The 24,217-nt window shown below is 43.9% G+C and overlaps 1 protein-coding gene across 3 annotated transcripts in view; it reads left to right on the top strand.

Annotated features, from left to right (window-relative positions):
* The window catches only part of CUNH2orf42 (chromosome unknown C2orf42 homolog), a 39,867-nt gene that overhangs the window by 199 nt on the left and 15,451 nt on the right, over positions 1-24,217 (top strand). For 2 of the 3 annotated variants that reach the window (XM_042683092.1, XM_042683093.1), the window contains exons 2-5: positions 13,401-14,234; positions 17,217-17,327; positions 18,655-18,759; positions 21,730-21,834. In XM_042683092.1, the coding sequence (XP_042539026.1) occupies positions 13,412-14,234; positions 17,217-17,327; positions 18,655-18,759; positions 21,730-21,834 (1,144 nt within the window). In that variant the 5' untranslated portion in view covers positions 13,401-13,411. Of the gene's footprint in view, positions 1-10,481; positions 10,746-13,400; positions 14,235-17,216; positions 17,328-18,654; positions 18,760-21,729; positions 21,835-24,217 lie in introns of all 3 variants that reach the window. The other variant, XM_042683091.1, reaches the window with a different exon arrangement.

Genomic DNA, 24,217 nt, shown 5'->3' with positions numbered 1-24,217 from the left:
TCGGGCCTGCTTGGCACCGGAAGTGAGCGGTCGCGCGGGGAGGATGCTGGGAAGAAGGTTGCAAGGATGCGTGTCCCGGAAGCCGGCGGGAGGGAACGCGGAGGGGGGTCCCACGCGTGCCTTTCCCCCTCCGCGCTGACTCTGCGCGTGGTCAGATTGGGATCTAACTTGTGGTTTGACAGGAATCCATTAGATTCCAAACTCTTGCGGCCTGTGGCGGACACTCGTCGAGTCTGAGCCATAGTTTCATCTCTAAATGAACTAGAAAAATTGTATTTAAGCAAGATTGTGGGAGCAGTACATAACTGCCAAGAACCTTTCTTAACAAGCACGCCTGTGCTTAAAATGCATGGTACTCATTCTTATCTTCACCAAAGTGTATTTCCAAAGCATTAAACATCCACCAAACTACCTACGATACAGTCAGTAGTGCCTGGAAGAAAACACTGCTTCAAGGAAGCTTAGAAGGGCGTTGTTGGCCCCCCCCCCCCCCCCTCTGCTCCCCCGTCCTCTCTTTAGGAGAAAACCATCATTAGTTGTAAACTTGGTGAGAGGCAACTACTAGCAGGAGGCTTTTTGGATTTCGAGTCCTGGGCTTTTTTTTTTTTTTTCTTGTCCTGTTTACAAGTTGCGTTAAATGTAATATAGAATCTGTAATCAATGTTGGTGTGGTAAATATGCTTGTAATCCCAGCACTGGAGACTGAAAGTGGGAAGACCAAGAGTTTGAAGCCAGCCTGGGCTACCTAGTGAGACCCTGCCATATCTTGAAAAGAAAGTGTATAATAACTTACTAGTACATGTGTTGAAATGCAAGCAGTACAAAACAGTGAAAAGTAAATATGCTTCCCACCCTCTTGTTTTCCCAAGTCCCAAGTCACTTCTGAGGCAATAGACACATCTTTCAAAACTGGGTAGCATATTATACACAAAGCACTACACTTTTTGTCACTCCATAATATACCTTGACACTTGTTACCTATCAGTCCGCCTTTTTTGTTTGTTTGTTTGTTTGGTCCCCTTGTGGGGCTTGAACTCAGGGTACAGTCTGAGAGTTTTTCTGCTCAAGGCTAGGGCTCTATGAGTTTGAGCCACAACTCCACTTCCAGTTTTTTTGTTTTGTTTTTTGTTTGTTTGGGTTTTTTTGCCAGTCATGGGGCCTGAGCTCTGGGCCTGGGCGCTGTCCCTCAGCTCTTCAGCTCAAGGCTAACACTCTACCACTTAAGCCACAGCGCCACTTACAGCTTTTTCTACTTATGTGGTGCCGAGGAAATGAACCTAGGGCCTCATGCATGCAAGGCAAGCACTCTACCACTGAGCCACCTTCCCAGCCCTCCACTTCCAGTTTTTGAGTGGTTAATTAGAGATAAGAGTCTCAGAGACTTTACTGTCTGGACTGGCTTCAAACTGTGATCCTCAGACTTCAGCCTCCTGAGTAGCTAGCTAGGATTACGGGTGTGAGCCACCCAGCTAATTGCTGGTAATCTTGCAGTGAGTGTCCCTTTATGGAGAGAGAGAGAGAGAGAGAGAGAGAGAGAGAGAGAGAGAGAGAGAGAGAGTGTGTGTGTGTGTGTGTGTGTGTGTGTGTGCGTGTGCGCGTGTGTGTTGGTCCTGGAGCTTTAAATCAGGGCCTAGGTACTCTCCTTGAGCTTTTGTACTGGAAGCTAATGCTCTGCTTTTCTTTTTGTTGTTGGTCATGAGGCCTGGGCGCTGCCCCTCAGCTCTTCAGCTCAAGGCTAGTGCTCTACCACTTGAGCCATAACGCCACTTCCGGTTTTTTTCTACTTATGTGCTGCTGAGGAATGGAACCGAGGGCCTTACGCATGCAAGGCAAGCACTCTACCACTGAGCCACCTTCCCAGCCCCATGCTCTGCTTCTTGAGCCACAGCTCCATTTCCAACTTTTTAGTATTTGATCAAAGATAAGAGTCTCAGACTTTCTTGCCCAAGCTGGCTTCAGAAATATCCCGAATAGATAGTATTATAGGCACGAGGCACTGGCATTCAGCTCCTTTATGGACTTTTTGTACATGTGCCAGTATAGTTCATAAAATCTTAGGGAACCTAAATTCCATATGGCTCATGGAATTGCTGTGGCAAAGTATGTGTATTCCATTTAATTTATGTTCCTTTCAAGGGTTTTGCAGTTTTTACTCACACCAATAATGGAGATCATTTCTTTATACATCCTCATTACTTCAGTGATAATTCATCTTTTTTCTGTCACTTTGCACAAGTGTTAATCTTGTGTTTTCAATGCTGGAGATCAAAACCAGACCTTTGAGCATACTAGTAAGTTCTCTATGCCTAAGTTGCACCCCTGCTCCTGACACTTAAAAAAAAAAAATACTGAGCCGGTGCTGGTGGCTCTGAGAATCACAGTTCAAAGCCAGCCCAGGCAGGAAAATCCATGAGACTCTATTTGTATTTTTTTTTTGGGGGGGGGGGGGGTCCAGTCGTGGGGCTTGAACTCTGGGCCTGGGCGCTGTCCCTCAGCTCTTCAGCTCAAGGCTAGCGCTCTACTACTTGAGCCATAGCGCCACTTCTGGCTTTTTTCTTTTTGCTTATGTGGTGCTGGGGAATCGAACCCAGGGCCTCAGGCATGCAAGGCAAGCGCTCTACCACTGAGGCACCTTCCCAGCCACTCCATGAGACTCTTATCTCGAGTTAACCACCAGAAAACTGGAAGTGGAGCTGTGGCTTAAAGTGATAGAATACTAGTATTGAGCAGAAAAGCTTAGGGACAGCAAGCACCCAAGCCTGGAGTTCAAGCCCCATGACCAACAACAGAAAATACTGTTGTTGGGACTGGGAAGGTGGCTCAGTGGTAGAGCACTTGCCTTGCATGCATGAGGCCCTGGGTTCGATTCCTCAGCACCACATAAGCAGAAAAAAAAAAAACTGGAAGTGACGCTATGGCTCAAGTGTTAGAGCACTAGCCTTGATCTGAAGAGCTAAGGGACAGCACCCAGGCCCAGTGTTCAGGCCCTCGACCAGACCCCCCAGAAAAGAAAATACTGTTGTTACAGTATGGTTGAGTATCTTTTCACACATTTAAATTCTTTTTTTTAATGGCCTTTGTGTGTTGACAGTGTGTGTGTTGTCGGAGATCAAGTTTAGACCTTTCATGTCCTAGCAAGTAATATGCAACTCCAGCCCTTATTGCAATCTTTTTATGTCCTTTCCCCTTAATTGTAGTGCAATATTTTTCTTTTTTCTTTTGTGTGCTGGTCCTGGAGCTTGAATTCAGGACCTGGGTGCTATTCCTGGGCTTTTTTTTGCTCAAAGCTAAAGTTCCACAGCTTCATTTCCAGACACTGGCAGCTCCACCTCACGCAAGAAATTAGTCCTTTTGAGGCTGGGAATGTGGCTTAGTTGTAGAGTGCTTACCCAGCATGCATGAAGCGCTAGGTTCAGTTCCTCAATATCACATAAACAGAAAAGGCTTGAGCTGTGACTCAAATGGTAAAGTGCTAGCCTTGAGCAAAAGAAGCTCAGGGACAGTGTCCAAGATCTGAGTTCAAGCCCCAGGACTGACAAAAAAGAAACGAAATCAGTCCTTTTGCATTTGAGAATAGTAACAGCTTTATTGAAATACTGTTCACTGATTAAACTACATAACAAAACCCTGTCTTAAATACACTGAATGTGTCCAGGGATCACGGTAGACCTTAATATCCTCCAATATATGGTTCCAAAGAGACTGCCATTGAAGAGACCCACAAACACTCAAGAATCAGTTCAGTGCTGTTCTATGGATGCTTGATTTATTTCAAAAACCACACATCAGCCAGGTGTGGTTTACATCTGTAATCCTAGCTCCTCAGGAAGATCTGAAGATTACAGTTCCAAGCTAGAGTCTCCGTGTGACTCATCTCCAATTAACTACCAGAAAACCAGAAATGGTTCTGTGTCTCAAAGTCTAGAGCACTAACCTTGAGCAAAAGTAAAAAGCCTTCTTTCTCTTGGTTGGCTTTTTTACCCAAGGCTAGCTCTCTACCACTTGAACCATAGCTCTACTTCAGCTTTTTGCCAGGTAACTGGAGATTAGAGGCTCACAGATTTACCTGCAAAGGCTGACTAGGAGCAGCATTCTTCAGATCTCAGCCTAGAGTTGCAATATATAAATCTTGCCCAGGTCGAGTTCAAGCCCCATGACCACAAAAAAAAAAGAAAGAAAGAAAGAGGGCTGGGAAGGTGGCTCAGTGGTGGAGCGCTTGCCTTGCATGCCTGAGGCCGTGGGTTCGATTCCTCAGCACCACATAAGCAAAAAGAAAAAACCGGAAGTGGCGCTGTGGCTCAAGTGGTAGAGCGCTAGCCTTGAGCTGAAGAGCTGAGGGACAGCGCCCAGGCCCAGAGTTCAGGCCCCACGACTGGACCCCCCCCAAAAAAAAATTAAAAAAAAAAAAGAAAGAAAGAAAGAAAGGAAAACACTAAAAACAAATACTATTCATTTAGCATAAAGTTTACCTTTTTAAAAATTGATATAGATTAGAGGTTTTAATATATCCATGAAATTATACAAGCTTTTACCACCCCAAAAAGAAACCTCATACCAGACAGCAGTCAACTGTCAACTCTTCTATCCAGTCCTGGCAACTTCTTAATCTACTTCTACATGTATTCCCATTCTGGATAGTTCATTTCAATGGAATCATATGTGGCTTTTTTCATATAATAATTTTAAATGGCTAAATTAAGATGAGAAATGCTCAATATTATTATTTACACCAAGCATCAGTGGCTTTAATCCTAGCTCTAATCCTTTAATCCTAGCTTCTTAGAAGGCTGAGGTCTGAGAATCAAACTTCAAAGCCAACCTGGGCAGGAAAGTCCATATGTTTTCTGGCCTTTTTTTTTTTTTTTTTGTGGTGAGAAACCAGAGGTTGGCCTTGGTATCTTACACTTGATGCTCATTGTCAGGGGCCCTACCACCTGAGCCATGTCTTTAACCCCAAGTCCATGTGACATTCTTATCTCTAGTTAACCACCAAAAAGCCAGAAATGGAGGCATTATTCATGTTATAGAGCACCAGCATTGAGCAAAAGAGTTAAAGGACAGTGTCCTGGTCCAGAGTTCAAGCCCTAGTTACACACACCAAAGATAAATAAATAAAAATACATCATTATTTGCCAGGAACTGGTGGCTCTAGCCTGTAATTCTAGCTACCCAGGAGGCTGAGATCTGAGAATTACAGTTTGAAGCCAGCTCAGCCAGAAAAGCCTTGGAGACATTATCTCAAAAAAAAAAAAAAAAAACTACTCAGAAAAAGCCAGAAGTGATGCTGTAGCCCAAGTGGTAGAGCGCTATGCTTGAGTAAATAAGCTCAAAGATGGCACCTAGGCCTTGAGTTCAAGCAGAACCAGCCAAAAAAATTACTTATTAGAGATTTACAAATATAAGCACAATGAGTATATGCCCACTTTACCCAAATGGCTAGTGATGGAGGCTAAGAAATAGAGAAGTAGAAACCCACTTACATTGCTGGTGGGAATATAAAATACACAGCCACTTTTGGAAATAGTTTAGCAGTTGCTTAAACTAAGAAGGATATAGAAGAGATATTTTTACCCCAACTTGAACATAAAACAATATTTACATGTATTGAAACATCACATTGTTGCCATATATGTATATATATGTATATGAACTTTTTTTGTGTGCTGGAACTGAAGCTTGAACAGAAGCTTCTTGCTCTTGCTTGGCTTTTTCACCCAAGGCTGATTCTCTACCACTTGAGCCACAGCTCTACTTCAACTTTTTGCTGGCTAATTGGAGATAAGAGACTCACAGATTTGTTTGCCCAGGCTGATTAGGAACAGCATTCTTCAGATCTCAGCCTTCTGAGTTGCAAAGATTACAGGCACGAGCCATCTACACCCAGTTATGTAAACTTGTGTGTGGTGCTGGGGATTGAACCCAGGACTTCATACATTTATGAAGGTACTGTACCATTGAGTTTCATTCACACTGTGTTAAATATATTTATAAGCTGGGCACTGGTGGCTCACTCCTGTAATCCTAGCTACTCAGGAGGCTGAGATCTAAGGATCACGGTTCAAAGCCAGCCCGGGCAAGGGAAGTCCATGAGAAACTTATCTCCAATAAACCACTAGAAAACCAGAAGTGGTGCTGTGGCTCAAGTGGTAGAGCGCTCGCCTTGAGCTGAAGAGCTGAGGGATAGCGCCCAAGCCCAGAGTTCAAGCCCACAACCGACCAAAAATATACATACATACATACATATATATATATATATACATATATATATATATATATATATATGCATGCCCAGTGCTGGTGGCTCATACCTGTAATCCTAGCTACTCAGGAGGTTGAGATCTGAGGATCATGGTTCAAAGCCAGTCCAGGCAGGAAAGTCCATGTGTCTCTTATGTCCAATTAAATACCAGAAAACCAGAAGTGGTGCTATGGCTCAAGTGGTAGAACATTGCCTTGAGCTGAAGAGCTGAAGGACAGTGCCAGGCCCAGACTTCAAGCCCCACAAACATATATATGTAAATTTTTTTTTTCATGTCATTACTGGGACTTGAACTCTGAGCCTATTGATAGCTTCTCTTTGCTAGTTAAGTCCTATGGAGCTAGAATTATAGTTTGAGGCACTGGCAGATAGCCCATCCCAGTAATATTTTATGTGACAATTAAAAATAAGTTAAAGGAGTGGCTGGGAAGATGGCTCAGTGGTAGAGTGCTTGCCTTGCATGCCTGAGGCCCTGGGTTCGATTCCTCAGCACCACATAAGCAAAAAGAAAAAAGCTGGAGGTGGCGCTGTGGCTCAAGTGGTAGAGTGCTAGCCTTGAGCTGAAGAGCTGAGGGACAGCGCCCAGGCCCAGAGTTCAGGCCCCATGACCAGACCCCCCCCCCAAAAAAAAAAAAAGTTAAAGGAGGAGGCAACAACACTCAATAGGAAATGTACTCATTACCTTATTCATGTAACTGTAACCCTTCTGTACAGCATTTTTACAATAAAAAAATGTACAAAAATTAAGTTAAACACTAGCATCCAACAGTTCCGTGTGTGTGTGTGTGTGTGTGTGTGTCCAAGAGAAATGGCGACATCTGTCCATGGAGATACCTGGACATTAATATTCTGAGCAGCACTGTTTGTAATAGACAATACAATATTTATTGACTGGAGACTGAACATAATATGATTTTTTCATATACCTAAAAGAAGTATAATCCCAACATTGGGCTAAGATAGGAGAATTGGGAACTTAGGGCCAGTCTGGGCTATAGCAGGAGTTCATCGTCATTCTGGGCTATGTAATGAAACTCTGCCTCTAAAGGAAAAGAAAAAGGAAACTAGTGCATGCTGCAATATTGCAGAGCCTTGAAAACATGTTCAGGGAAAAAAAGTCATCCATTTATATGAAATGTCCAGAAAAGATAATCTGTAGAGACTGAAAGCACAGTAGTGATTGCCTGGGTCTAAGGCTGGGAATGGTGAATGACTACAAATGACAAATGATTTCTTTTTTGGGTGATGGAAGCATGCTAAAACTGGATTATAATGATGGGTGCCCAATTATGTCAATTTAATAAATACTAGTGAATCAAACACTTAAAATGCGTAAATTTTATAGTGTGCAAAGAATGCCTCATAAAATTGCTAAAAAGACAGTACAGAACACTGGCCATTTCCTGGGAAGATTTAGTATTTTTATTTATTTATTTATTTTATTTTATTTGTTTATTTTGTCAGTGATGGGACTTGAACTCTGGGCCTGGGCTCTGTTGCTCAGCTCTTTAGCTCAAGGTGAGCGCTCTACCATTTGAGCCACAGCACCACTTCCAGTTTTCTGATGGTTAATTGGAGATCAGTCTCATTTCCTGCCCGGACTGGCTCTGAACCATAATCCTCAGATCTCAGCCTCCTGAGTAACTAGGATTACAGGCGTGAGCCACTAGTGCCCAGCAAGATTTAGTATTTTATATACTTGGGTTTCACATCATTTAGGCCATCCTCATTCTGAGAATATATAAATACAGATAGCTATGCACACTTTTTTTTTTTTTTTTGTCAGTCCTGAGGCTTGAACTCAAGGCCTGAGCACTGTCCCTAAGCTTCTTTTGCTCAAAGCTAGCATTCTACCACTTGAACCACAATGCCACTTCCGGCTTTTTCTGTTTATGCAGTACTAAGGAATTAAACCCAGGGCTTCATGCATGCTAGGCAAGCACTCTACCACTGAGCCACATTCCCAGTCCTACACACATATTTTTTGCTACTGGGGTTAGAACTCAGGCTACCACCTTGTTAGGCAGGACCTCTGCCACTTGACATTGGCTTGGTGGTATATGCCTGTTGTTCAAGCTACTTGGGAGACAGAAAAGAATCACTTACACCCAGGAGTTCAAGGTCAGCCTTGGCAATATAGTGAGACTCTATCTTAAAAACAAATGAAGGGGGTGGGGGGGTGAAAGGAGGGAGGATAGGAATGGATGGGAAGGGGAAACAAAGGAGGAGGCTACAATACTTGATAAGAAATGTACTCATTGGGCTGGGAAGTTGGCTCAGTGGTAGAGCACTTGCCTTGCATGCCTGAGGCCCTGGGTTCGATTCCTCAGCACCACATAAGAAAAAAGCCGGAAGAGGTGCTGTGGCTCAAGTGGTAGAGCGCTAGCCTTGAGCTGAAGAGCTGAGGGACAGCACCCAGGCCCAGAGTTCAAGCCTCACGACCGGACCCAAAAAAAAAAAAAAAAAAAGAAATGTACTCATTATCTTGCCCATGTAATTGTAACACCTCTGTACAGTATTTTCACAAAAACAAACAAACAAAAAAAAAACAAAGAGGGGCTGGGAAGGTGGCTCAGTGGTAGAGCGCTTGCCTTGCATGCATGAGGCCCTGGGTTCGATTCCCCAGCACCACAAGCAGAAAAAAGCTGGAAGTGGTGCTGTGGCACAAGTAGTAGAGCTCTAGCCTTGAGCTGAAGAGCTGAGGGACAGCGCCCAGGCCCAGAGTTCAGGCCCTTGACCAGACTGCCCCCCCCCCCCCCCCGCCAACCCCCCGCAAAAGAAAAAAAAAATGAAGCCAGTTAACACCTAACTGTTCAGGAGGCTGAGATCTGAGGATTGCAATTCCAAGCCAGCCTGGGCAAGAAAAATCATGAAACTTATCTCCAGTTAGCCACAAAAAGCTGGAAGTGGAGTTGTGACTTTAGTAGTATAGTGCTAGTTTTGTGCACAAAAGCCCAGGGACTATACACAGGCCCAGAGTTCAAACCCCTGGACCAGCAAAAAAAAGAAAAAGGAAAAATAACTTGTTTTGAGCTTGTGTTTTATCTGTCTTGAGTTTATTCTTCTAGGAAGTGAGACAAGATTGGTAACGATTATATATTAAATGATCATCTTTGCCCACAAATTTCTTGTTATGTTACGTAATCTTAAGATACTTTGGTTAATTAATTAAAAATTATTTGAATTCCAGCTAGTCATCTGTGACTCATGCTGTAATCCTAACTACTCAGGAGGCTTAGATCTGGTTCAAAGACAAGCCAGGGCAGGAAAAGCCTGAGACTATCTCCAGTTAACCAGCAAAAAGCCAGAAATAGAACTGTGGCTCAAGCAGTAGTGCACCAGTCTTGAGAGAAAATACCCCATGGACAGCATCCAGGGCCTGTGTTCAAGGCCAAAAAGAAAAACCCTACAAAAATATTGCTGGAGCTGGCTAAACTGTAATAGTAACTCTACAAAGTACTCAACAGCCATAAAAGGATGGATTCAGGCTGTATATGCTTACATAGAAATGTAGTATTAAATAGTAAGAGGAAAAAGCAAACTGAATGATGTATGCAATGTAACTCCATTTGATGAAAACAGAAACCTACATTTGTATGTTTATAAACTGACATGTATGTGAGGGTGCACGCCTGTAATCATAGCACTTAGAAGGCTGAGGCAGAAAAATCATGAGTTCAAGGTCAGCCTGAACTACATAGCAACACCTTGACTCAAAAACAAATAGCTGGGAGCCAGTGGCTCACACCTGTAATACTAAATACCAGGAGGCTGAGATCTGAAGGTTTGCAATTTAAGCCTTAAAGAGTAAGATTTTGGGGCTGGGAAGGTGGCTTAGTGGTAGAGCGCTTGTCTTGCATGCATGAAGCCCTGGGTTCAATTCCTCAGCATCACATAAGCAAAAAGAAAAAAGCAGGAAGTGGCGCTGTGGCTCAAGTGGTAGAGCGCTAGCCTTGAGCTGAAGTGCTGAGGGACAGCGCCCAGCCCCATGACCGGACCCCCCCCCCAAAAAAAAAAAATGAATAAGATTTTATGTGTTAGTCTGTGGAGTTTTGTTTTTTGTTGGTTTGTGGTTGTTGTTTTTGTTTGGTGCTGAGGACTTGAACTCAGGACCTCATATATACTATGTATGGTGTATCCCAGGCCCTGTTCTATCTGATTACTCAGAAAGAATCATCCCATCTATATATAACTTTAATATTATTTTCTTATTTACTTATAGACTGCCAAGATCTCCATTTAGGGGAGTGGGAATCCTAGATTGTGGAACATTGGTCAGGAGCTTTGCCATTGGCTGGTCAAGAAGGAGGAGACAGAATGTCTACATTGTTACACCATAGAGTTCAATCTTCTGAAGCCTTTGGGCTAAGTAATACCATTTACTCTGCAAGTGATCATGCCTTTACCTATCCTTTCTGATCGTCATATTTAGGTCTTACAAATTCAGGTTATACTGTTCTCCAGATGCCCTGGCAGCTGGTACAGGTAGGATCTGGGTTTTGTGGGAAATGGTGAAAGGAAAAGAACCCACCTTCCCTCCTCATCAGTCTTTAATGAAATTAAGATATCTGTGTATCTTGTTAACATGTACGATTAGAGACATAGGCGCTTTCTAAATCTACTTTTTTTGAAATGGTAAAAATCTGAGAACTCTTTATGAGTAGGTAGAGACTGAAAGAAGGAAAGGAATGTCTGGATGAAGGAAGTCCTAGCTGGGCGCTGGTGGCTCACACCTGTAATCCTAGCTACTCAGGAAGCTGAGATCTGAGGATCTCGGTTCAAAGCCAGACTGGGCAGGAGAGACCGTGAGACTCTTATCTCCAATTAACCACCAGAAAACTGGAAGTGAGCTGTAGTTCAAGTGGTAGAGCGCTAGCCTTGAGCTGAAGAGCACAGGGACAGCGCCCAGGCCCAGAGTTCAAGCCCCGCGACCAACAACAACAACAACAAAAAGGAAGTCCTGAAAATTGTGTTTTGGGTGGCCTCATACATCTTACCTACCCAAAACCATTGTCTGAGGATTAGGAGTTTCTAGATGACATGACCTCATATATTCCCCCAGTTCAGAAAGTATAAAAACTGCATATAAAAACCACCATTCTGGGCTGGGAAGGTGGCTCAGTGGTAGAGTGTTTGCCTTGCATTGCATGAGGCCATGGGTTCGATTCCTCAGAACCACATAAGCAGAAAAAGCTGGAAGTAGCGCTGTGGCTTAAGTGGTAGAGCACTAGCCTTGAGCTGAAGAGCTGAGAGACAGTGCCCAGGCCCAGAGTTCAGGTCCCATGACCGACCAAAAAAGAAAAAAAACAACATTCTAACTCCTTTGTTTTTTGTGATGGTAATGGTACTTGAACTCATAGCCTCAAGCTCTCATTTGGCTTTTTTTTTTTTCGGGGGGGGGGGGGGTGGGAGGCCTGGTGCTTGAACTCAGAGCCTGAGCACTGCCCTTGAGATTCTTTTGCCCAAGGTTAGCACTCTACCACTAGAGCCACAGCACTACTTCCAGCTTTCTCTGTTATGTGGTGCTGAGGAATCGAACCCAGGGCTTCATGCATGCTAGGCAAGTACCCTACCACTAAGCCACATTCCCTAGCCCTCATTTGGCTTTTTTGCTCAAGGCTGGCCTTCTGCCACTTAACCCAAACAACATTTCAGCTTTTTGGTGGTTACTTGGAGATGAGTCTCATGGACTTTCCTGCCCAGGCTAGCTTTGAACCATGACTCTCAGATCTCAGCTTTCTGAGTAATTAGGCCTGGCTGACCACTTTGAAGCTTTAACTCCCATTCTTGCATGAGGAGCAGATAAGGTTTCTCTTTTTCATATTTCTCCCTACTTTAACCTTGTTATACTAAAATCCTTACAAAAACTTTCCAAAAACAAAACAAAACAAAAGATTCACCAGGTGCCAGTGGCTCATGCCTGTAATCCTAGCTACTTAGGAGGCTGGGATCTGAGGATCACAGAGTTCCAAACCAGCCTGGTCAGGAAAGTCTGTGAGACTCTTAGCTCCAATTAATCACAGAAAAAGCTAGAAGTGGTACTGTGGCTCAAGTGGTAGAGTTAGCCATGAGCAAAAGGAGCTCAAGGACCATGCCCCAGGCCCAGAGTTCAAGCCTCAGGACTGGCAAAAAATAAAAATATAGATCTGGGAAGGTGGCTCAGGGCCTTGCATGCATGAGGCCCTGAGTTCGATTTCTCAACACCACGTACACAGAAAAAGCTGGAAGTGGGTGCTATGGCTCAAGTGGTAGAGCACTAGCTGTGAGCTGAAGAGCTCAGAACAGAGCCCAGGCCCAGAGTTCAAGCTCCATGACCAGCAAAAAATAAAATAAAATAAAATAATAAAAATATATATATTTGATTAAGTAACTTTGATCATTATATAGAACAGATTGAGTATAGAGAAATACTTGGAAGTACTTTGATTCCTAAAATAGTATTTTTTTTTTTAATGTACAGAGGTGACTGATGCCTGTAACCCTAACTATTCAGAAGGCTGAAATCTGAAGATTGCAGTTCAGAGCCAGCCCAGGCAGAAAAGTCTGTGAGACTTTTTTTTTTTTTTTTTTTTTTTGTCGGTCGTGGGGCTTGAACTCTGGGCCTGGGCGCTGTCCCTCAGCTCTTCAGCTCAAAGCGAGCGCTCTACCACTTGAGCTTCAGTGCCACTTCCGGTTTTGTGGTGGTTTATTGGAGATAGAAGTCTCACGGTCTGGTCTCTCCTGCCCGGGCTGGCTTTGAACTGTGATCCTCAGATCTCAGCCTCCTGAGTAGCTAGGATTACAGGCATGAGCCACCAGTGCCCGGCTGTGAGACTCTTATCTCCACTTAACTAAACTACAAAAAAACTGGAAATGATGCTGTGGCTCAAAGTGGTAGAGCAATAGACTTAAGCACAAACGCTCTGTGAGTGTGCCTAGATACTGAGTTCAAGCCCCAGGACCAACACACACACGCGCGCACACACACACACACACACACACGATATGAAGAGCAAAATTTCTTCCATTTTATTGTATTCAATGATTTATATTGCTTTGTGGTATGATTTGCCTCTTTCATTTTGCTTTGTAAATACCATGAGAAGTTTTTGCTTTTTGTATATGTGAATGTTTACTCATGCCAATGACCTTGTCTTTCTAGGCCTGTGAAAAATGGAACCAAACTCTGTGAGAACTAAAGTCCCAGCTTTCTTATCTGACTTGGGGAAGGCCACATTGAGGGGAATCAGAAAGTGTCCCCGATGTGGAACATACAATGGGACCCGAGGCCTGAGCTGTAAGAACAAGACATGTGGAACTATATTTCGCTATGGTGCACGAAAGCAGCCAAGTGTGGAAGCTGTCAAAATCATCACAGGCTCTGATCTGCAGGTCTACTCTGTGCGGCAAAGGGACCGAGGCCCTGATTACCGATGTTTTGTGGAGCTAGGTGTTTCAGAGACAACAATCCAAACAGTGGATGGGACAATCATCACTCAGCTGAGCTCTGGACGGTGTTATGTCCCCTCATGTTTAAAAGCTGCCACTCAGGGTGTTGTGGAAAACCAGTGCCAGCACATCAAGCTGGCAGTGAACTGCCAGGCAGAGGCCACCCCTCTGACCCTGAAGAGTTCAGTCCTCAACGCTATGCAGGCCTCTCCAGAAACCAAACAGACCATCTGGCAGTTGGCCACAGAACCCACAGGTCCCCTGGTACAGAGGATTACTAAGAACATCTTGGTAGTAAAATGCAAGGCAAGCCAGAAGCATAGCTTGGGATATTTGCATACATCTTTTGTGCAGAAAATCAGTGCCAGAAGTTTGCCAGAGCGCCGCTTCTTCTGCTCTTGCCAGACTCTGAAATCACACAAGTCAAGTGCCTCTAAGGATGAGGCAGCCCAGAGATGCATTCATTTCTTTGCCTGCATCTGTGCCTTTGCCAGTGATGAGACATTGGCTCAGGAATTCTCAGACTTCCTAAATTTTGATTCTAGTGGTAAGTGGTATAATTGACACCACTACTATGTTATTCTAAAATGACAAAGTGGGGCTGGGAAGGTGGCTCAGTGGTAGAGTGCTTGCCTTGTATGCATGAGGCCCTGGGTTCGATTCCTCAGCACCACATAAGCAGAATTTAAAAAAACCTGGAAGTGGCGCTGTGGCTCAAATGGTAGAGTGCTAGCCTTGAGCTAAAGAGCTGAGGGACTCGCCCAGGCCCAGAGTTCAGGCCCCACGACCACACCAAAAAATAAATAAATGACAAAGTATTCCACTGATGTACTATACATTGTTCTAGCAACATCGGACATAATTTTTTGGTCAGTTGTGAGCTTGAACTCTGGGCCTGGGTGCTGTCCTCAACTCTTTAGCTCAAGGCGAGTGCTCTACCACTTGAGCCACAGTGCCACTTCCAGTTTTCTGAGTGATTTATTGGAGATAAGAGTCTCGTGGACTTTCCTGCCTAGGCTGGCTTTGAACCACAATCCTCAGATCTCAGCTTCCTGAGTAGCTAGGATTACATGCATGATCCACCTGTACCTGGCTTCACAATTGCTATTTAATTCAAATAAAAAACATTTTGGGGGGCTGAGAAGGTGGCTCAGTGGTAGAGTGCTTACCTCGCATGCATGAGGCCCTGGGTTCAATTCCTCAGCACCACAGAAGCAGAAAAAACCAGAAGTGGCTCTGTGGCTCAAGTGGTAGAGCGCTAGCCTTGAGCTGAAGAGCTGAGGGACAGTGCCCAGGCCCAGAGTTCAGCCCCCACGACCGACAAAAAATAAATAAAATAAAATACATTTTTCCCAAGCAGCAGTAGTTGCTTGGGCCTCATGCTTGGTTGAGGGTTCTACCACTTGACCTGTGGACTCAGCCTTTTGTGTGTATGTGTGCATGTGTGCATCCTGGGGCTTGAACTCAGGGCCTGGGTGTTTGCTGTCCCAGAGCTTTTTCACTCAGGTCTTATGTTCTGCTACTTGAACCACAGCTCCAATTCTTTTTTTGGCCAGTTGTGGGGCTTGACCTCTGGGCTTGGGCACTGTCCGCTGTCCGTGCACTCTTCAGCTCAAGGCAAGCACTCTACCACTTGAGCCATAGCACCACTTCCGGTTTTCTAGTGATTTTACTGGAGATAAGAGTCTCACGGACTTTCCTGCCCGGGCTGACTTTGAACCAAGATCCTCAGATCTCAGCCTCCTGAGTAGCTAGGTTACAGGCATGAGCCACTGGCACCCAGCTCCACAGCTCCAATTCTGATGGTTAATTGGTGATGAGACTCTCATGGACTTTGCCTTCCCAGTCTGGTTTCAAACCTCAATCCTCAGATCTCAGCTTCCTATGAATAGCTAGGATTATAGGTGTAAGCCACCCAGTGCTCCATTCCTTTTGTTTTTATTCTGCATTTGAGATAAGGTGGCCTTGAACTTGTAATCCTGCCTCCACCTCCCTAATAGTGGTGCTGGATCTTAGCCTCTCAATTGCCTCAGTTACATGCATCAGCTACCAGTGCCCAACTTAGTGATCTTTTTGTTTTGTTTTGTTTTTGTTTTTTGCCAGGCCTGGGGCTTGAACTAAGAGCCTGGGCACTGTCCTTGAGCTTCTTTGCTCAAGGCTGGAGCTCTGCCAACGTGAACCACAGTGCCACTTCCAGCTTTTTCTGTTTATGTGGTACTGAGGAAACTAACCAGGGCCTCATGCGTGCTTGGCAAGCACTCTACCACTAAGCTACATTCTCAGCCCTAATGATCTTTTTAGTTGGGTGCCATGCCAATAGTAGGTTTTGAATTCAGGGCCTTATAAGCTCGCTTAACTTTTGCACTGAAGGCTGGTACTCTACAACTTGAGCTTAAGATCCACTTCTGGCTTATTTTCAATTGTTAAGATGATGATGTACAAAGTGGTGGCAGTTGTTATTTAAGTCAGGTAATAAGTACATTTCTGTTTGGATAATGTCACCCCTTCTCTCATTTTCTCCTAGCCACTTTCTTCTGGCTTTTTTCTGGTTTAATTAAGATTTAAGTCAGATTTTCCTGCCCAGGCTGACTGAATTCCATCTTCATCTTAGTAGGTGGGATTACAGGCATGAGCCACCAGCATCTAATTTATCTTAATTTTTAGCTGGTAGTAGCTCCCAACTTTGTTGTGTGTGTGTGTGTGTGTGTGTGTGTGTGTGTGTGTGTGTGTGCACGTGTGCGTGCATACGTGCTAGTGGAGTTTGAACTCAGTGCCTGGGCACTGTCCTTGAGCTTGTTTGGCTCAGGGTTAGAACTCTACCACTTGAACCACAGCTCCATTTCTGGCTTTTTGGTAGATTATTGGAGATAAGAATTCATTAACTTGGGCCGGGCGCTGGTGGCTCACGCCTGTAATCCTAGCTACTCAGGAGGCTGAGATCTGAGGATCGCGGTTCAAAGCCAGCCCGGGCAGGAGAGACCGTGAGACTCCTATCTCCAACAAACCACCAGAAAACTGGAAGTGGCGCTGTAGTTCAAGTGGTAGAGCGCTCACCTTGAGCTGAAGAGCTGAGGGACAGCGCCCAGGCCCAGAGTTCAAGCCTCACGACCGACAAGAAAAAAAAAAAGAATTCATTAACTTTTCTGCCTGGTCTGGCTTTGAACCAAGATCCTCAGATCTCAGCCTCCTGAGTATCTAAGATTACAGGCATGAGTCACCAGCTCCTGGCTAGTTGGTTTTTTTTGATGGTTTGTTTTTCCTGTGATAGAGAGTCAAACCTAGGGCCTCATTCTAGGCAAGCACTCTATCACTGAGTGATAGCCCCAGCCTGGTAGAGCCTCTTTACCAATTTAATAAACTATAAGCAAAAACACATGTTTTTCACAGTTCTTTCAAGAAATTTATTTTAAAGCAAAGACTGCATTCTTTGTTTTGAGGATTTTGATTTCTTATAAATTAATATTTTCTCTAGATTGAGGCCCATCGTTACTCTTGAACAGTTAGTAATTTAGAAACCTTTTCTTTTTAGGTCTTAAAGAGACTATTGTGCCCCAATTAGGTTGCCATTCAGAATCAACTGTATCAGCATGTGAGGCTGCTGCCTCTAAGCCAAAGAAGAGGAAGAAGGATGAAGTGACTGGTGAGAGCCTGTTTTATTGTTTGGTGATATTGTCTCTTTACATTATTCTACTAAGCTCTGTCTTTCACTGAACCCCAGCAATTATGTGTAATCTTTGCTCATTTTAAGTTTCCAGTGCTAGGGATTGAACTCAAGACCTTGTGCATACTAGCCAAGCAGTCTGCCACTGACCTACTCCCCCAACCCTTCTTGGAGAGAAATGTTTAGGTCACTTAGGAAGTCTTATGAAGCATAGAATGCTCAATAGACCTTGAATTTTAAATAACTAATCATTTAGTATAATATTTCCAATGTAATATTTGAAATATGCTTAGCCTAAAAAATTATCTACATTCAAAAGAATTTTTTTATTCTTTTTCTTTCTAATCTGGCAACCTTAGTATAATTATAGCTACTAAAATAAAAAAAGCATCCAGCACTGGTGACTCATGCCTGTAATCCTAGTTACTCAGGAGACTGAGATTTGGGGATGGCAGTTCAAAGCCAGCCCACACATAAAAGACCCTGTGAGACTCTCCAATTAACCACTCAAAAACTAGAAGTGGTGCTGTGGCTCAAAGTTGTAGAGTGCTAGCCTTGAGCAAAAGAGCTCAGGGACAGTGCTTAGGCCCTGAGTTCAATCCCCACAGCTGATTAAAAAAAAGGGGGCAGCAAAACAAGCTAGGAAGATGGCTCATCAGAGAGTTAATTATTATTCTGACAGGTAAGAACAATGGGTGAATTCTTTTCTTCCTTTCATTTCTATTTTCACCATTAATATTCTATAAACAGCATAAAAAGTTAACATTTTATGTATAAAAGATAATGTTTATTTCCTCTTAGAAGTGTGATGCTAACCTAGAAATTAGCAAACACTGTGTTTTAGACTCTTCCAAGCCTTTTTTTTTTTTTTTAAATAATGGAAATTGAATTCGGGGATTAGTGCTTGCTGGGCAAGTGCTTTACCACTTGAACCCCTTTTTACAGTGGTTATTTTCAAGGTAGGGACTTATGTCCAGGCTGGAGGGTTGTGATCCTCCTACTTGTGCCTCCCTGTGTGACTAGGGCTAAGGAACAGGTCACTTTGTCCAGCCAGTGTACTTCCCCCATAGCTGGGATAACAGATGTGTGCCACCCCACTTGGCCATTGGTTCAGATGGAATCTCTACAACTTCCTTTTGCCCAGGTTGGCTTCGAACCACAATCCCCCATCTGTTCCTCCCATATAACTGAGATTACAGGGTTGAGCCATCTTACTCAGCTTGTTTCAGACTCTTTAGAATTAAATGTCAAATCAGTTTATATATTCCACAAACATTTTTAATCACTTTAATAATCTGTGATTTAGGTGCACAAATGAATAGGTCACTAATTCCTCAAGATGCAGTGAGCAGCAGTCTAAGGAAGAGTGGCCTAAAAAAGCCTGTTGTTGCTTCTTCATTAAAAAGGCAGGGTAAGTCTCCCTCTGTAGAATAGTATACAGCAGTAGAAAATGTTCCTGAAAAAGTCAGAAGCAGTAAGCAAAAGGAATAATTGCATATTGTCTCCCAAAGAGTGCTAAACATCAGTATAAACATTAGCAGCATATAGATTTATATGAGCTGAGTCTCCCATCTCACCAATTTTCAAATCATGGTCAAAATAAAATACCATCTATAATTATGGAGACAGAGAACAGATTATTGGTTGCTAGGGATTAATAGAAAAGAGTTGTGTGATAGAATGCTTTTGTGTTTTGACTATATTGGTCACACAATCTACATGTGACAAGTTGCATAGGGCATATGCACACATACTACACATGTGCATGTAGAAACTGGTGAGATATGAATCAGGTCACTGGATTCTGTCCATTTCATTTTCCTGATTGAATATTGTACTGTCATTTTATAAAATGTTACTACTTGGTGAAGGGGGTTTTTGTTTGATTTTGGGTTTCAGGTGGTATGTGTGTATGTGTGTGTGCCCATTGCTACTGAGGCTTGAACTCTGAGCTTCCCATACTTCCTTAACTTTTTAAATCAATGCTGGTGCTTTACCACTTGAGTCACACCTCCACTTCTGTTTTTTTCCAGTTAATTGCAATAAGACTATATCTTGTCTGGTGCTGGTATCTCACCAGCTATTCATCCTACTTACTCAGGAAGCTGAGATTTTGGTTAGAAGCCAGCCAGGGCAAGAAAGTCCATGAGATTTTCAATTAAACACACACACACACACACACACACACACACACACACACGCATGCACACACACTCACACACACAAAAAAGACCCACCAGTTAACACCAAAAAAGCAGGTGGCAGTGTAGCTTCAGCGGTAGAGCCTTGAGCAAAAAAAATCTAGGAATCAATGCCCAAGCTCTGAGTTTAAGCCCCAGGATCTTATAAAAACAAAAAGAGCTTGGCACCCATGGCTCACACCTCCTAATCCTAGCTACTCAAGAAGCTGAGATCTGAGGATCGCAATTCAAAGCCAGCCCAGGCAGGAAAGTCCATGAGACTCCTATCTCCAATAAACCACCAGAAAACCAGAAGTGGCACTGTGGCTCAAGTGGTAGAGTGCTATCTTTAAGCTGAAGAGCTCAGGGATAGCACCCAGGCCCAGAGTTCAAGCCTCATGACCACCACCAACAACAACAACAACAAAACATCTCTTATTATTATCTTCCCAGGCTTGCTGTGAACCTCAGTCCTCAAATCTCAGCCTCTTGAGTAGCAAGGATTACAGGAATAAGCAACTGGTACCCAGCTTGCTGGTTAATTTGGTACAGAATTTTGATTCTTGCCTAGGCATGTTTCTGAGTATGAACTGCATAATTTAGCTTTCCTATGTACCTAGAATAACAAGCGTGTACCACTACTCCCAGTTCTTTTTCAAAAGGGGTTATTTGAGCTTTATAGCCCAAGTTGGCTTTGAATTTAAATCCTCCCACTTTCAGTTTCCCAAGCAGCTAGGAATCAGCATGCGGCATGAACTACCAGCACCTTATATTCTTTAAAAAAAAGAAAGGGGGGGTGGATGGGGAAGCTGGGAATGTGGCTTAATGGTAGGGTACTTGCCTAGCATGCATGAAGCCCTGGGTTCGATTGCTCAGCACCACATAAACAGAAAAAGCTGAATGTGGCACTGTACCTGAAGTGCTAGAGTGCTAGCCTTGAGTAAAAAGAAGCTCAGGGACAGTGCTCAGGCCCTGAGTTTAAGCTCCAGGACTGGCAAAAAAAAAAAAAAAAAAGCCAGGCATTGGTGGCTCATACCTATAATCCTAGCTGCTCAGGAGGCTGAGATCTGAGAATCCTGGTCCAAAAGCCACCCTGTGCAGGAAAGTCTATTAGATTCTTTTCTTTTTTTTTTTTTTGGGTCCGGTCGTGGGGCCTGAACTCTGGGCCTGGGCGATGTCCCTCAGCTCTTCAGCTCAAGGCGAGCGCTCTACCACTTGAGCCATAGCGCCACTTCCGGCTTTTTTCTTTTTGCTTATGTGTGCTGGGGAATCGAACCCAGGGCCTCAGGCATGCAAGGCAAGCGCTCTACCACTGAGCCACCTTCCCAGCCCTAGATTCTTTTCGAAAGAAAGAAAGAGGGAAAGGGAGAAAGAAGGAAAGAAAGAAAGAAAGAACTACCAAAAAGCTGGAAATAGAGCTGTGACTCAAGTGGTAGAGTGCTAGCCTAGAGAGAAAAAAAAAAGGTATCCAGCCCCTGAGTTGAAACCCCAGGATAAGCATTTTTAAAAAAAGTCTTAAGCTGAGCACCAGTGGCTTACACCTGTAATCCTAACTACTCAGAAGGCTGAGATCTGAGCATTATGGCTCAAAGCCATCTGAAGCAGAAAAGTTTTGAGATTCTTCATCTCCAAGTAATCACAAAAAAGCCAGAACTGGAGCTGTGGCTCTAGTGGTAGAGCATTGGCCTTGAGCAGAAAAAGCTAAGAGACAGTGCCTAGGCCCTGAGTGCAAGTCCCATTACTAATATTTAAAAAATAATAATAACGTTTAAGCCAGGCACTTGGTGGCTCATGCCTGTAATCCTAGCTACTCAGGAGGCTGAGATCTGAGGATCATGGTTCAAAGCCAGCCTGGGCAGGAAAGTCTGTGAGACTCTTATCCTCAATAAACCACCAGAAAACCAGAAGTGGCCTTGTGGCTCAAGTGGTAGAGTGCTAGCCTTGAGCTGAAGAGTTCAGGGACGGTGCCCAGGCCCAGAGTTCAAGCCCCACGACTGACAAAAAAAAAAACTATATTGAATTATCACACATAAATAAATATGTACAGTGATTTTGTATTAACTTTTCATTTAGTTTATCCAGTTTCTTTGGATTTCACTTTTTTGGTCTCTTATTTTCTGTACAAACACTAACTTTTTTCAAACTTCAATTATTTATTATAAAAGAAAATTAAAGTTACTAACAGTTTTTTCTTTTTCTAGTTTGTGGTCAGTTGTTGGATGAGGCACAGGTAACCTTATCCTTCCAAGACTGGTTGGCCAGTGTAACAGAACGTATCCATCAAACCATGCACTATCAGTTTGATGGTAAGTATAGATCACCCAATTGGGCTATTCCTGAAGTAAGAGAAATTAAAGTAATTGTGTTTTGCTTTTTGTGTGTGTGTGTGTGTGTGTGTGCTGGTCCTGAGGCTTGAACTGGGAGCCTGGGCCCTGTCCCTTCACTGTCTTGCTCAAAGCTGGTGCTCTACTACTTGAGCCACATCTTCACTTCTGGCTTTTTTTTTTTTTTTTGGGGGGGGGGGGTCCGGTTGTGGGGCCTGAACTCTGGGCCTGGGCGCTGTCCCTCAGCTCTTCAGCTCAAGGCTAGCGCTCTACCACTTGAGCCACAGCGCCACTTCTGGCTTTTTTCTTTTTGCTTATGTGGTGCTGAGGAATGGAACCCAGGGCCTCATGCATGCAAGGCAAGCACTCTACCACTAAGCCACCTTCCCAGCCCCACTTCTGGCTTTTTGTTGGCTAAGTGGAGGTAAGAGTCTCCACAGACTTTCCTGTCTGGGCTGGCTTCAACCACAATCCTAAAAATCAGCCTCCTGAATAGCTAGGATTATAAACATGAGCTACCGGTGCCCAGCCAGTTATACTGTTTTTTTTTTTGTTTGTTTTTGTTTTTGTTCTTGTTATGTTGGTCGTGGGGCTTGAACTCTGGGCTTGGACGCTGTCCCTGATCTCTTCAGCTCAAGGCCAGTGTTCTACCGCTTGAGCCACAGCGCCACTTCTGGTTTTCTAGTGGTTTATTGGAGATAAGAGTCTCACAGACTTTCCTGCCCAGGTTGACTTTGAACCACGATCCTCAGATCTCATAATCATGAGTAGCTAGGATTATGGATGTGAGCCACCGGGGTGCCCGCAGTTCTACTGTTTTGATTGGAGAAGTAAATGAACCTCATTCCAGAGAGTACTTGGCCAGAAGAATGTAGAAATCAAACTGGGTGTGGTAACACATGTCTGTAATCGTAGCACTTCAGAGGCTGATTCAAGAGGACCATGAGTTTAAGGCCAGCCTAAGCCATATAGCAAGACCTTCTCTAAGAAAAAGGAAAAGGTAGCTGAGCACTGGTGGCTCAGGCCTCCAATAAACCGCTCAGAAAACAGGAAGTGGTGCTGTGGCTCAAGTGGTAGAGCGCTAGCCTTGAGCTGAAAAGCTAAAGGACAGCACCCAGGCCCAGAGTTCAAGCCCCACGACCGACCAAAAAAAAAAAAAAAGGAGCGGGAAGGAGGGGGGAGGACACCTCATAGTAGAAATCAAAGTTGTAAGAAAAGAATAATTGCAACTTAATCATTCATTTAATCAAGGAAAGTGCGGGACCAACAAAATGAATTTAGAGATAGAAGAGAGCACCACACATATTAAGTAAGTCAGTGTGTAAGTCATTTGGGAGTCAGAGGCAGGAGATTCAACAAATTTGAGTCCAACCCAGGCCAGGTTATTATGACCCTGTCTCAGAAAAATAAAAGTGTAGTTTGTTTATCTGTGTTTTTGCATTTGTCTGTTTGGTTAAAAAAAAAAAAAAAAAGACACCAAATTATAGAAGATGATTCTAACAAAAATAAAATCAAAACAAGGAGAAAAGCTTATAGAATGCCTAAACTTAATGTGAGACTAAGATAATTATATCAAATGACAAGGACATGCTGAGAAGAATAGGTGAACATAGGCTAGATTTGGGTGTGATTTGTTGAGGTCTCAACTGGTCCTTGCCCATTGCTTAAAAGCATCCTTATTGCCGGGCGCTGGTAGCTCACGCCTGTAATCCTAGCTACTCAGGAGGCTGAGATTGAGGATCACGGTTCAAAGCCAGCCCGGGCAGGAGAGACTGTGAGACTCCTATCTCCAATAAACCACCAGAAAACCGGAAGTGGCGCTGTAGTTCAAGTGGTAGAGCGCTCGCCTTGAGCTGAAGAGCTGAGGGACAGCGCCCAGGCCCAGAGTTCAAGCCCCACGACCGACAAAAAAAAAAAAAAGCATCCATACTGCATGTCAGATCTGGAGGATAATGATTTGAATCAATCCCAGACAGAAAAGTCTGCTAGACTCCATCTCCAATTAACCAGCAAAAAGCCTGGTTAGAGACATGTCAAGTGGTAGAGTGCCAGCCTTGAACAATAAAGCCAATCCAAGGTGAAGCCCTCAGTTCAAACCCCAGTAACTGGTGGAGGGGAGGGAAGAAGGAAGGAAGGAAGGAAGGGAGGGAGGGAGGGAGGGAGGGAGGGAGGAAGGAAGGGAGGGAGGAAGGAAGGAAGGTAGAAAGATAGATAACCCAAAATAAAAACAAACAAGAAAAGAAGCCTCCTTAATGCTGGTTTGTTGGGCTCTATTCAGTTAGGAGGAGCTCAGTGCTTTTTGAGGCAGCTCTTAACATTGCTGAACAGTTTCAGCTTTGGGGAAGTCTTCATTGTCTGAGGAAAG

This window comes from Dipodomys spectabilis, unplaced genomic scaffold (assembly GCF_019054845.1).
Source record: "Dipodomys spectabilis isolate Male_0828 unplaced genomic scaffold, ASM1905484v1 ptg000079l, whole genome shotgun sequence".
Taxonomy (NCBI): Eukaryota; Metazoa; Chordata; class Mammalia; order Rodentia; family Heteromyidae; genus Dipodomys; species Dipodomys spectabilis.
Note: the sequence above shows the minus strand (reverse complement) of the source record. Positions and strands in the feature narration are given on the sequence as shown.